Here is a 13,720-nt window from a genome sequence, read left to right on the forward strand (position 1 = left end):
AAAAAAAAAAGGCTCTGATCTTCCATGTTCCAATCCTGGAGATACGTTCATTTGAGATGATCGAGGAAGCTTTGCATGGGCTGCTGCGGACAACACCCTATGTGATGACGAGATCAAATTCCTAATTTCTTCTCTGTATTAATTTTACTAACACATGTGATAAATTGGGATTCTCCTTTCCTTCTAACTCACAGTGAAACAGCCATTAAAGACCTTAACTTCATTCCACACCAGTTTCTGTCCATTCTTGAGTCTTGCCGATAAAAATCATGTTCAGCCTCAGAAAGGTATTTGTAGAACTACTACCATCCACCAAGAACATTTTTAGACTTCCAATCTATGCTATGCTGTGAAGTCATATATAAGGTAACCAGGAATGTTCTGTCGCTTTTTGTGTAGGTCTGTGTTCAATTGGCCCTCACATCATGAGTTGAATGCGAATGGAGATAATGCGAAGGTCATTTATTGGTGTGGGTTTATCCACATACTACTTGGTTGTGGCAGTTCAGTTACACCGTGAACTTGCGTAAGGACAGAGTGGACATGGGACCTCCACAGAGCGTCAAAAGGGCGTGTATGCTGTACGTGTTCAAACTGGGGTCAAACGCCGCTGCAGCGGGGCGGAAGATATGCTAGGCCTTTGGTGAGGGTGTCGTGACTACGCGGACAATGCAGTGGTTGATTAACAAGTTTAAGGACGGTGACGAAACATTCGAAGACGCACCACGTGAAGAAAGAGCAATACATGCACAAAACGATGATCTTCAGACAGCAATTGATGCGAACAGTGGCCAGACATATGAGGAATTGACACTACAATTCAGTATGAGTGGAGAAACTATTCGGCAGCACCTCCATCAACTTGAGAAGCACTACAAGTTGGGTCGATGGGTCCCACATGATTTGACTCTGGGCCAGAAGGCAACGCATGTTTTTGCTGTCTCGTCTGAGGAAGGAGCTTTCTCTGGACAGGGTGTTGATATGTGATGAGAAGTGGGTCCTGTACGAAGCTTCACGGCGCCGTCATCGTTGGTTAGCATCCCATGAACCGGTTCAAAAACAGCCGAAACCAGGACTACACCAGAAGAAGGTCCTCCTAGGTGTTTGGTGGACTGCTCGCGGCATCGTGCATCGGAAACTGCTACTAGCTTGTCCGAGCATCAATGCAACTGTGTACTGTCAGCAGTTGAACCATGTTCAAGAAAAACTCAAAATTCTGGGAGTGAGCACTTCTGAATCGCTAAGGGACACTTGTTACAGGACAACGCTAAGCCCCACGTGCCTAGGATGACCCGGGACACTATTCTACGCCTTGAATGGGAAACACTAATGCATCCGCCATACTCCCCGATTATCAACTGTTCCATTCCTTGGACAATCACCTTAGAGGACGCCAATTCAAATCCCCAGTGGAGGTGCAAAATGTACTTGGTACTTTCTTCGCTTCACGGCCCATCAAGTTCTACCGCAATGGAATCCATGGCCTTCCAGAATGTTGGCAGAAGGTCGTCAATGCTGATAGGGACTATTTTTGATCTTACAGGTACGTCTTAGGTGACATATCGATGTTCGAAGATAGTATGTGTAAAAGCGAAAGAACTTTCTTGGTTACCTTTATAGAACGGCTGTATCATTCTGTCTGTTGACAGATTTAAGAGAAAAATCGATAAGATATATTGAGAGGCGTTTTTTTTTTTTAAATCGATTCATCATCCCAAAAATGGATTCCATCTCCTCCGTAAACGCTTTCTCGAACCGAAAGTGGTTGAAATTAGTGATTGAAGTAGCTATTCGCTATGGAAAGAAAACGTAACAGATAACGACAAACTGTGTACTGGAACCAATTCAGTGTCTCAAGAGTTAGAAATTTATCATTTCCCGTTTCAACATTAATTGTCATAGAGCAAAAACGGTAATAGATAGCGAGAATTGGTATGTTGGAATCGATTCTTGCGTCGCAAGAGCAGATTTCATTTTCATCCTTATTCTTCTACTAAAACTGGTTAAAAATTAACAATTTCTGGTTTCAACGTTGGTTTTTATAGAATAAAAACGGTGATAGATAGCGAGAAGGGGGTTTTTCCATATGGATTCAGTGCCAAAGAACATGCTTCATTTTAACAGAAGTGGTAGACATCAACGACCACTTGTGAAAATGAAATCTTTAAGTTTTACGTCCCACGGTTATGCTAAAGGAGATGGTGATGATGAGAGATGAGTGAAATGAATAAAGTGGGAGGAAACGGGAGAACCCCGAGAAAACCCACGAGAGCGGTGTTTGTCCACCACAAAGTTCACTTGGCGGGGGCTGGATCGAACCCGGGACCCCCAGCACCAGAGGTGAACGCTCTACCACTGAGCCACACTACCACTTCTGGTTTCAGCATTAATGCCCATAGGGCAAAAAAGTAAGAGATACCGAGTAATGTCTTAAAAAAATATGAGTTCAGCGTCCGAGGAACAGGTTCAATCATTGATATTATTCTTCATACGCAACCTGAAGTTATATATTAAATATGTACCACTTCAAGTTTGAGTACTGTATTCACATAGTTTGGAAGTAATTTCACATTGTTGAAAAAGAACTCACTCATATCTTCTGACGTAGCGAGCGCGACGTCTTGTTCGGTGAGGTGTGCACGCACCAATCGGATAGCCCTGATTCTTTTTCCGGTAGGGGGAGTGATTTATTTCTTGCGGCGCCCTCGTTTCAAACCAAGCTATGTAAAGAGGGTATGTGGGGAAACCTTAATGTAAAGATGGCTAAAAACGTAGTACTCACTATATACATCCTCTACAGTACGTGCCCTAAGTCCTGAAAAGGTAGAGTCTTTTCACCCGTGGACCTGTACCACCGCCTGCCTTCAAGTATCAGTATAGTCATTTGTGGTGTTGTTCGAGATCGGACTTTAGGTGTCAAACTAAGAGAGGACACTTCAGTCATTCAGTTATAGCAAATAGTCACTTTTACTATTGCCAATGATATCAAACGTGAGCTTTTTTACTATTAGCATCAGCGGTACTTCAAAGATCCCAGCTTTGAGGTAATTTCTTTGACACCATGGACGGATATGTTTCATTGAATTCAACATTTTCAAATTAGTGAAGAAAGCGCAATTAGAAATTTATCTAAGCGTGAGCACTTTACATTATTGTTGCTAGTTCTTTGACTAATAAGTATTCAAATTATTTATCATATACTTAAATTTTTACTACGTACGATGCGATGACCAGAAAGAAGAAAATAGTAAATTATGACCATTAAAATCCATGTTTATTTCAAAGACATAATAAGAATACCGAACCACTTGGCGTAACATACCTTTGTGTGGACCGGAGCCGCTCCAACACCATCTATTAACGAGCGTCTGGACTACGTCTAGCCTAGCGACGAACACGTAGTCAGGGGCGGATCCAGGGGGGCGATCGCACCCCCCCCCAGAAGAAGAAACTTTCTTATTTTTTATATATAAAATAAGAATAACAAATATAAATAATATATAAAATAAGAATAACAAATTTCTGCGGTTTCTGGTGTACAAGAGAACAGGCATCTTCCCCACATATGAAAATAGTACTTCTCTTAATGAAAATTTTAACACAATATCTCTCAATCACAGAATGTGTTAAATGACATGATATTCTTTTACAAAAATATTAAATAACAAATTAAATAGTAAGGATTTGGTCTCTGCCTTTTATCTAAGGGTACCCAATGGAAACATACGTGTGGGCAATAGAAATTTCTTTTATTGTAAGAAATCTCGAACAAATGCAACAAAACAGTCACCAACGTGCAGGATGGGTGCAGTGTACAACAAACTGATTAAATGGGTAAACGGCTCCTGAACGGGACATGTTATCATCTCCATGATCTTCAAATACACTCTCAATAATTAGTCAGGTTTCTAGCCTCAGCAAGCCATTATCGCTATTCACATCTCTCTACAACTGGCGTTTCATGGTTGAATGAACTTTCTCTTTTTCCTGAAATCAGCACTGCCTTATCTTTCTTAAGATAAAAAATTTTAAATCTAAATGTTTAACAGAATAAGGAGATATCACTAATAAATTTAATTTCGAGAGTACACTAAGTAATACGAAGTACATCGCACATAATATTATTAACTTCCTAGTAATTATAGGAGACAAGACTTGAAACTTAAGGCTTTTATAAGGTTCAGGAGTAGTAGTTAACTCTTGCGAGTGACATCTTTCTGGACTATCTTCTCAAACGTGAATCAGTTTTTTCAAAAACGACTCAGGAGATTCTGCTTATGTTTCATAAATAAATATTTAAATCTAATAACCCAAGAATAATGTGTAAAACAAATTCTTATATAAAAAATATGCAGGAAAGGTAATTTTCTGTTACGGCTGTTTTTTTTCTCTCTCTCTCTCTCTCTCTAATACGGCATGCGATTTTATTGATACTTCCTTCAACTTGCAGAAATAACTCTGTTTGGGATTGCGATACATCAAGTTTACTATATGAGACTTGGACGTACAGTTTAGTGTGGAATTCGAACCACTATCATTCAATAATCTCCTACCGGGAATCGAACTCGGGGCCTCGTCCACCTAAAGGGCGCGTACTAGACATAGACCAGCTGGGAGGGCTTTCCATCTATAGACGTAGCCAGAACTTTTGGTATGGGTATGCACAAAGGTAATTAATTCGCATTCTCCATCTTACTATAACGTTCTTACGTGCTCATTTGATATAGCTTTAAGTGGATTTCGAAAACATAAAATGTTATTTTAAGGAATCACTCCGTCTCCTTTGGCCTAGCCGGCATAATGTGGGACGTTAAACTGAAAAATTTCATTTCATTTCATTTTAAAGAATCACAGATTTTAAAAAGCATGACAAATGAAGAGGAGAAAAGAATGTATTTTATTAGGGTGTGCTCATGCACATCATATTGCGACGACTACGAATCCATCTCCGTAGAAGAATCATTACCATTTATTTTAACCTCAAAGCATAATCTTGGATATTAAACTTAAAAAAAAGACCTATCAAAACAAAATCGCCGATGCCTATTATTATTATTATTATTATTATTATTATTATTATTATTATTATTATTATTATTATTATTATTATTATTATTATTATTATTGTTATTATTATTATTACAAGCATCGCCGATTTTCTTCTGACACGGTCTTTTTTTTTTTAGTTTAATGTTCCATGATTATGCTTTGAGGCAGTGGCATAGAGAGGGAGGCTCACCCAGCTCGACCCTCCCACTTAGTGTCGTAATATCAAATATGATTTTGAATTCTTATTTGTGATTCCGATGTTTTGATTTTTTTTTAAATATAATTTATCATCACAAAATGTATTTTAAAGTCATGTTCAAAAGAATAACTTCTTCATTCTTGACTTATTTTAAACTCAAGGAAATTGTGGAAATTTGAGGCATCAGAAATAACATACTACACAATGCACGTATTGCTTTTTTTTTTTTTACTACGAAAGTTACCATTGAAGAGACTTTCAAGTGCCAGTGGAATGATCTACCTAGGATTATCCCCATTCTTCACTAATTTAAATCGCAAGCAATATTATATATATATATATATATACTACGTTGTTCAAAAGCGAATACTTTTCACGAAAGTTATCGCGGAAATAACTTTCAGAATATCGGGAGAATAAGGGGGTCTTGATCTATTTTAACTACATGCATTGGAATGTTTGTTAAGCCATAAACAAAGTATACTCTTTATTATGTCAACATCTAGCAATTTTGGCGAACGTCTTCATAGAAAACTATTTTCTTATTATATTATTTAAAAATGGAAATCTCAAAGTCTGGGGTATTTGTTCCCGTTTACCCTACTATTTTCAATCGCAACAAGTGAGGATTGTTTGAATGCGATAAAGAAGAAACTGTACACATTTTAATAAAATCGAATAATTTATTCGGTAGGTTTCACTGGAAAATTATTTTGTATGAGCATGTTCAAAGGTGCAACATCGGATAGAATTTACTCCTTTTACCTCACGTAAACTTGATGTATCGCAATCCCAAACAGAGTTATTTCTGCAAGTTGAAGGAAGTATCAATAAAATCGCATGCCGTATTAGAGAGAGAGAGAGAGAGAGAGAAAACAGCCGTAACAGAAAATTACCTTTCCTGCATATTTTTTATATAAGAATTTGTTTTACACATTATTCTTGGGTTATTAGATTTAAATATTTATTTATGAAACATAAGCAGAATCTCCTGAGTCGTTTTTGAAAAAACTGATTCACGTTTGAGAAGATAGTCCAGAAAGATGTCACTCGCAAGAGTTAACTACTACTCCTGAACCTTATAAAAGCCTTAAGTTTCAAGTCTTGTCTCCTATAATTACTAGGAAGTTAATAATATTATGTGCGATGTACTTCGTATTACTTAGTGTAATCTCAAAATTAAATTTATTAGTGATATCTCCTTATTCTGTTAAACATTTAGATTTAAAATTCTCGACGGAAGGTTGCAATGCTGATTTCAGGAAAAAGAGAAAGTTCATTCAACCATGAAACGCCAGTTGTAGAGAGATGTGAATAGCGATAATGGCTTGCTGAGGCTAGAAACCTGACTAATTATTGAGAGTGTATTTGAAGATCATGGAGATGATAACATGTCCCGTTCAGGAGCCGTTTACCCTATATATATATATATATATATATATATATATATATATATATATATAAAACACATCCCAAAGTTTGGAGCCCTAAATAGCAGTATGACAACCCATCGCTTCCCCCAGAAGTCGGTCCTGGATCCGCCCCTGGTCAGGGCGCCGCGTCGCCTTGTCTCTAACTGGTGTATCAGAAACTTTCTAAACATAATAATAAGAAAACTTTTCCCATATAAATAACTGAGGTTCCAATACATAACGAAGAATTACAAGAGCCTTAAATATTGTATTTATTATAGCGATAAATTATCTAATATGTTGACAACGCTTATACATGTTTTTGGTTTTCCTTTCTTTCCAGCAGAGTACGGCAGCGGCAAAAGACATTCCATAAACTTCACTCCACGCCTCGGACGGGAATCTGAAGAGAGCCAAAGCGTAGAGGAACGAGCATCACCACCTTTTGCTCCCCGACTCGGCAGAAATACCGATCACCGAAGAGCAGTACCCATGGTACCTCGTCTCGGCAGGGAAGAGCCTTCCCACAGAAGTGGTCGGGCCAACGTTTTTGATCCACGATTAGGCAGATCGGCAACAAAACATTAACAATTATTTATCATTTTTTGTTCTTATTTTTTAAAAGAAAAATATATGTAATGAATATGTTTACTTATGTCGTTATATTACCCGTGTACATTCCATCCAACAATATAACTGTAAATATATAGTCATAAAATATAGGTATGGTAGTCATGGAGATTTTTTTAAATAATATAGTTACCTTCCCTTAAAACAGGTATGTCAGGGGAAAGGGGGATTCTACGTCCAAAGTTCTAGAATTTCCCCTTCCCACAACATTTTTTAAGACATAGGTATAGCATTAAGAGGCTTTATCCCGGCGGAATTAAAATACCACTAATTTTACAATAATTATGTGGTATCTTCAAATAGATAAAAGATAATTGAAATGTGGAACAAGAGCGCCCTAGATAATATTATTTTGCGTGAGATACCGTTATCACAAGTCACCTAGTGGCTTTCCGTTTTGAGCCGTTTTGAAACGCGAAAATAAATGCCGATTTTCAAAATGGCTCGAAATCGAAAGCAGATAAGTGAGTCGTGATAACGGTATCTCATGTAAAATGATGTTGTCTAGAGCGCTCTTGTTCCACATTTCGATTATATTTTATCTATTTGAAGATATCACATAATTACTGTAAAATTAGCGGTATTTGAATTTCGCCGGGATGAGGCCTCTTAAGTGATGAATATGGTCTACCCCTTAGTTTGATTTGATTTGATTTTAAGTTTAGCGTCTCTTTCAGCCTCAAGGCTATATAAGACGTGCACCTAGAGTTTAACTTGGGATCTAAACCACACGAGCTCCGTGGGGAGTCGAACAGGGATTTCCCACGCCAAACGCGTATACACTAATTGCTTAGCCACGAGGAAGCAAAGAAACCAAAGAAGTAAGTCACTGCTGTTTCCATATCCTGCTGGTTGATGGCGCATCGTAATTTTAGGAAGTACGACATAGACCGAAACAGATAGTGATCCGAAGGGAAAAGGTCAGGATTATATGCTGGGTGTAGCATCAGTTCGATGTCATCAGGACATTTTTGATGCAGTGGTGTGGTGGTTCTAACTGTTCGGAATAACGGTTGATATTAATGGTACGATCGATAGGAATGAACTCGAAGTGATTTATCCGCTCGTAGTTCCATCATACACAGAGCATTACTTTATGCTCGAGACGGCTCTATTTGACGACGAGGTTGGTCCTTGCTTAACAACTGTTATTGCACATTCGATTTTCGGAAAGTTCTTTTACCCCAATTTCCACTTTTCGTCGTATGTGACAATCCGTTTCAGAAAACGCATACCTGCTCTCCTCTAGACCTGAGCATACAGTCAACTCATATAGCACAATGAGCAGATCATGATGGTTTTTCCAAGTTCGTGAAGGTGATGAACTACAATGGACTGCATATGCCAATCGTTGTGTGCTGGTGGATGAATTTTCCTCAATGGTGTATTGTATGATCGCAGAATCTATTACCCTGGAGCGGTCGGACCTTGACTGATCTTCGACATTTTTTTCAACCTGAATGAAATTTCTGGAACCAATGAACTGCTGTGCTGTGGTTCATTGCAGCTTCCGCTTTCGCATGACAAATATTTTAGCTTGCTATCGCTGTTATACCAGAGTTTGAACTCATATTGTATCAATTCACGCATCAGACGTTGTTGATTATTCATCGTCGTTGCCACTAAAAACTGACTGAGGATACTGATGAAGTGTCTGCCTCCGTGTTAAATAGTCTGCTTACTACACTATCTCTTGGATCATTTTGACCTTGTACTTATAGTTGATGACACGTATACACACGTCTCCTGTTTGAGTTGTGGAAATATAGCAAGAATTAAAAACCAGCCTTGTATCAAAGCAAAAAGGTAACCGATTCGGAATAGGTAATTCTCACACAGAAACTTTGTAAAACATTGAATGTGCTTAAAATTGTGGAATTTCTACTATCAGTTCTAAATACCTTTGATACAGTTGAACTTTTTTTTTTCACCTAGTAAGAAAATACGTACTGATGAGCACAATAGACTTATTAATATGTCTTTAATGAAACCTGGATTCAGTGAGAATTTCTGGAAGTGGCTCTCAGAGGTATCCATCCGGAGCTACGAAATTATCTCCGCCCCCCCTCTTGTTTGGTGCCATATCTCCGATCGTGCTCAATGTGGGTTACCAATATTTTTTCAGTACTACTTTCCACCCTCCGTATATTAAAAGTCTCTCCCAGGGAAAAACCTTCCAAACCCAATTCTTGGTTTGATTGATTGCTGAAATAAATTTCCAGATTACAATATGGAACTTTCAATTTTTTGTGTGAAATCGAAAGGAACTGTTGTATATTTAGGAAAACGTTGAACGTAGTTTAAGGTAACACGATATTTTAAAGGATTAAGTTCAGTTTACAAGAGTTTCTTTCTACAGGGTGAACCAGAAAGACGTGCACAAACTCCGGGAGGTGATTCGTGACATCAAAACAAGACAAAAATTCGCTTTGCATGTTGTCGAATTCCACGTCATGTACACTGAGAAAAAAATGTAGGTGGCGTACTTAAAAAGATAGGTTACATGCGTAATTTCTGTAGTTTTTGGACAACGTACAGCAGACGTATAACTGAAAACGCATGTTTTATAGTACTTTCTGTATAAGTGTTCCATCTATACGTACTTTCCGTATGAAACAATGTAGGCAGTCAGGATCTCACATGCAAATGGACGTATATAACATATAGGTGACGAAGGTAACATAAGTATACGCATGTGATATACGGAAAACTGTTAGATGTCAAACATCCTGCAACGGCATGATGTAACATCTAAAGGCAGTGCCTATGTAGCATACGGATAACGTATGCTTCATACTGATTTCTATAGTAAGCAAGAGGATACCGTAAATTTGTACAATATACCGCTGTCCGGAAAACGGATTTTTCTCTGTATACGAGTGCCAACTTAAAATCAACAATCAAATCCTGACAATTGGAACAAAACAGAAAGATGTGCACAAACTATATCTCTGCCTGCGCAACTTCCTAATGTACTATTTTGCAGATGTTCATAGCGACATTTAACTAATTTTGACGTCACGAATCACTTCCGGCAGTGTTCATATCGCTATAGATTAAAAATTACAATAAATAGCAGAAGACGTTGTTTGCAATTAATTAAGAATCCCAAGTATATATTCCACTTCTCATTTTAGTATATCTACTAAAACCGGAAGTGGTATAAATTACCCATTTCCGGTTATAACTTTTAACACTATAAAACAAAAGCGGAAATAGCTAGAAAGAAGCTGTTTCCTGTAATCGATTAAACGTACCAAGAATACATTTCATCTCCATTCTTACTTCTCTAGTAAAATCGGAAGTGCTAGATTCATTACAACTTCCGGTTTCATTATTGATCTATACGGGGTAAAGTGTTTTTTTTGCAATCAATTTAGCTCTCTTAGAATATATACCATATTCTCTCTAAATCTTTATTCAAACCGGAAGTGGAAGAAATAAACCACTTCCGGTTTTAACATTGATCACTACAGAGTAAAAACGGTAATAAATAGTGAGAAGAGTTTTCTGCAATTAAGTGTCTCAAGAATATATTCCATCTCAATTCTAATCGCGATACTAAAACCGGAAGTGCTAGAAATCTACTACCACTTCCGATTTCACTATTAATTGAGAAAATATTAGGTCATGCGAATCAAACTCCTTCGCGTGGTGTACACGAGACGCTGCTACTTATTTTATTGTATGATTGCGTATATTATGGGTTAGCTGTAAGGTGTATTGATTTCCAAATAATAATAATAATAATAATAATAATAATAATAATAATAATAATAATAATAATAATTATTATTATTATTATTATTATTATTATTATTATTATTATTATTATTATTATTATTATTATTATTATTATTATTATTATTATTATTATTATTATTATTGTCAGGTATGAAATGAGTTTCCATTTTCTAAAAAAAAATAAAAAACAAAAAGTTGGCAACCCTATACCGTGCGTGGTATGGACCTTTATTTACGCCACTGCACTGAAGAAAGACAATCAACTTTTCCTATTGGAACAGAATTGTTTGTATTCCGTGCAATAACAACTGTAGCCTCTTTTTTTTTTCTTTCTTTCTTCGTGTCAGATCAATATTTGCACATTTGCGGTACGCATGCATTCCCTTCAAAACATCCAGTTATTCTTTAACGTTGAAGTGTTCAGTAGTTCAGCGAAGTTCTCTTTATTCATTGTACACATTTTAACCGAAGTGATTCGCTTGTGTTGTCATGAACCGATACTTGTTTCATATAATAAGAACATTGGTGTCGATTTTTGTGTAGCAGCGTATTCTAAGGAAGAAATTGTATCATGGAGCAAAGTAATCAAAATAGGCAGTAAGTTCCAAGTTTTACTATAAGTAAATGCGTATAGTTAATCGTTGACTTATATACCGACTTCGGTTACGACTGCTCGATCCATATTGACCAACTGTTAGCAGACGATTTACCGGCTATACCGGATCAGATTTCGTACAAAATCTGATTTAATTTATACAAGTTAGTGAGAGTTCGCACAACCAAATTTCGTACGAATTCTAATCCAACATAACCGCCTACCATACGCATCATTTTTAACAATTACTTTCAATCTTTAATTCTAATAACTTTTACTATTCTATCTTTTTTACTGTTATTCATTTTATACTTTTTAACCCTTGGAATACCAACTAGGGGGAGGGGGTACTTTGTGCCCATCACAAAATTTTTAGGATAATTACTCTTCTATTTGTTTTTTTTTTTCTAATGTAAGAAAATATGTTATTGTTCAGCACGTTTAGCTAAAGCAAATGCCTTACGGTGGTTCAAATTAAACATTAATGTGTCTCAAAAAATTATTTTATGTTGATGGGCATAAAGTATCCCCCTTCCTCCATTGGTAGGAGATGTGACTCACATTTAGAAGTCTCACTACTAGATGGCAGCATAATAAGTAGCTGTTAGTCTTATCCAAGGATCTTATAAAATAGAGGATCTGCACTAGAGACCTGCACGGGCCGAATTTTTCGGCCCGAGCCCAATCCAGCCCGAACGTACCTAGGCCCGGCCCAGCCCGGGCCCGAAAAGTTTAGGAGATTTTCGGCCCGAGCCCGGCCCGGCCCGATAAGTTTTTTAAAATTCTTGGCCCAAGCCCGGCCCGGGCCCGATAAATTTTAAAAGTTTTTGGCCCGACCCCGGCCCGATAAATTTTTTTAAAAAATTAGCTCGAGCTCCAATCTTTCTCAAAATTTAGTATTAAACTTGACCTAACCCTCAGAAACATTTTTTAAACTCTGGTTCACAACCTAACGCTTGCCTCCCGAATGGTACCATTGTCTCCTAGAACTTTGCCTGTCATCGACAGAACAAAAACTCCATTCCCTGTAACAAAAATCTAACTTAATTGATTTTTAGCATAAAGTGAAAATGGCAATATTGTTTAGCGACAGGCAAAACATTCCCAGCCCTTCTTGTTATATTTTGAGTTCAGTGAAGGTCAAGGTCAGAGCTCAATCTACCGCATAATGCCTGCAATCCTCTATAGTGAAAGTGGAGGCGCTAAGCAACACAAACTGTAAATAGCTATTGCATTCTTTGTAACATTTTTCACAGACACACTTCTTCAACATTTGGCTTTATTCCAATTATCGTTTAACGAAAGTCAATAATTATTAAAGAATTGCAGTTGATCGGCCCCAGCCCAGCCCGACCTGAAGAGAAATCAGTGTCGGCCAGCCCAAGCCCGGCCCGGCCCAAAGAAATAACAATGTCGGCCCGCCCAAGCCCGGCCCGGCCCAAAGAAATAACAGGGTCGGCCCGCCCAAGCCCGGCCCGCGGGCCGGGCCGGGCTTCGGGCCTCGGGCCAGGCCCGGCCCGTGCAGGTCTCTAATCTGCACTTACAACAAAATATTGAAGCCATACGTCACAATTTCGCCACCTCTACTCTGCCCACTCCGCCCAATATGATCGCAATGTTTTGAGCCAACAATCATGGTGGAAACGAAAGTAGTCAATCAGACGATGGCGGAAACGAGAGTAGCCAATCAGACGTGCTGATGCTCGGTTGTTTTTTGGCTTCACCGATTTAATAGGATGAAGATACATATGGGCAGATCCTCTATTTATAACATCCTTGATCACAACAGAACATCAATCATAATAACAGAAAAGAAATTACATCTCTTACTCTTTATATTTTCTTCTTCCTTTTGAACAGCTTGTGCATATTTCAAAGTATATTTTGCCCGTAAATACAAGTTATTATATAAAAATTACACAATACAGTTACAAGGTTTTTGTGAGAGGTTTTGATTTGTATTTTTTGAGTGACGTACAATCTTAACAGGTGGGCACAAAATGATCCCTTCCTTTGGTAGTCCGTGTTACAAAAAAAAAAAAAAAAAAAAAAAGGTAGTGCGAGGGTTAAATTACTTTTCGTTTATACTAA

General features: G+C 37.7%; 1 protein-coding gene across 2 annotated transcripts in view; it reads left to right on the forward strand.

Moving 5' to 3' along the window:
• Window positions 1-7,391, forward strand: part of LOC145670569 (PBAN-type neuropeptides-like) — a 28,327-nt gene extending 20,936 nt beyond the window's left edge. The window contains exon 3 of one of the 2 annotated variants that reach the window (XM_081739375.1): window positions 7,007-7,391. In XM_081739375.1, the coding sequence (XP_081595501.1) occupies window positions 7,007-7,248 (242 nt within the window). In that variant the 3' untranslated portion in view covers window positions 7,249-7,391. Of the gene's footprint in view, window positions 1-7,003 lie in introns of both variants that reach the window. The other variant, XM_081739373.1, reaches the window with a different exon arrangement.
• Window positions 7,392-13,720: the final 6,329 nt, after the last annotated feature.

This window comes from Thermobia domestica, chromosome 14 (assembly GCF_964235325.1).
Source record: "Thermobia domestica chromosome 14, izTheDome1.hap1.1, whole genome shotgun sequence".
NCBI lineage: Eukaryota > Metazoa > Arthropoda > Insecta > Zygentoma > Lepismatidae > Thermobia > Thermobia domestica.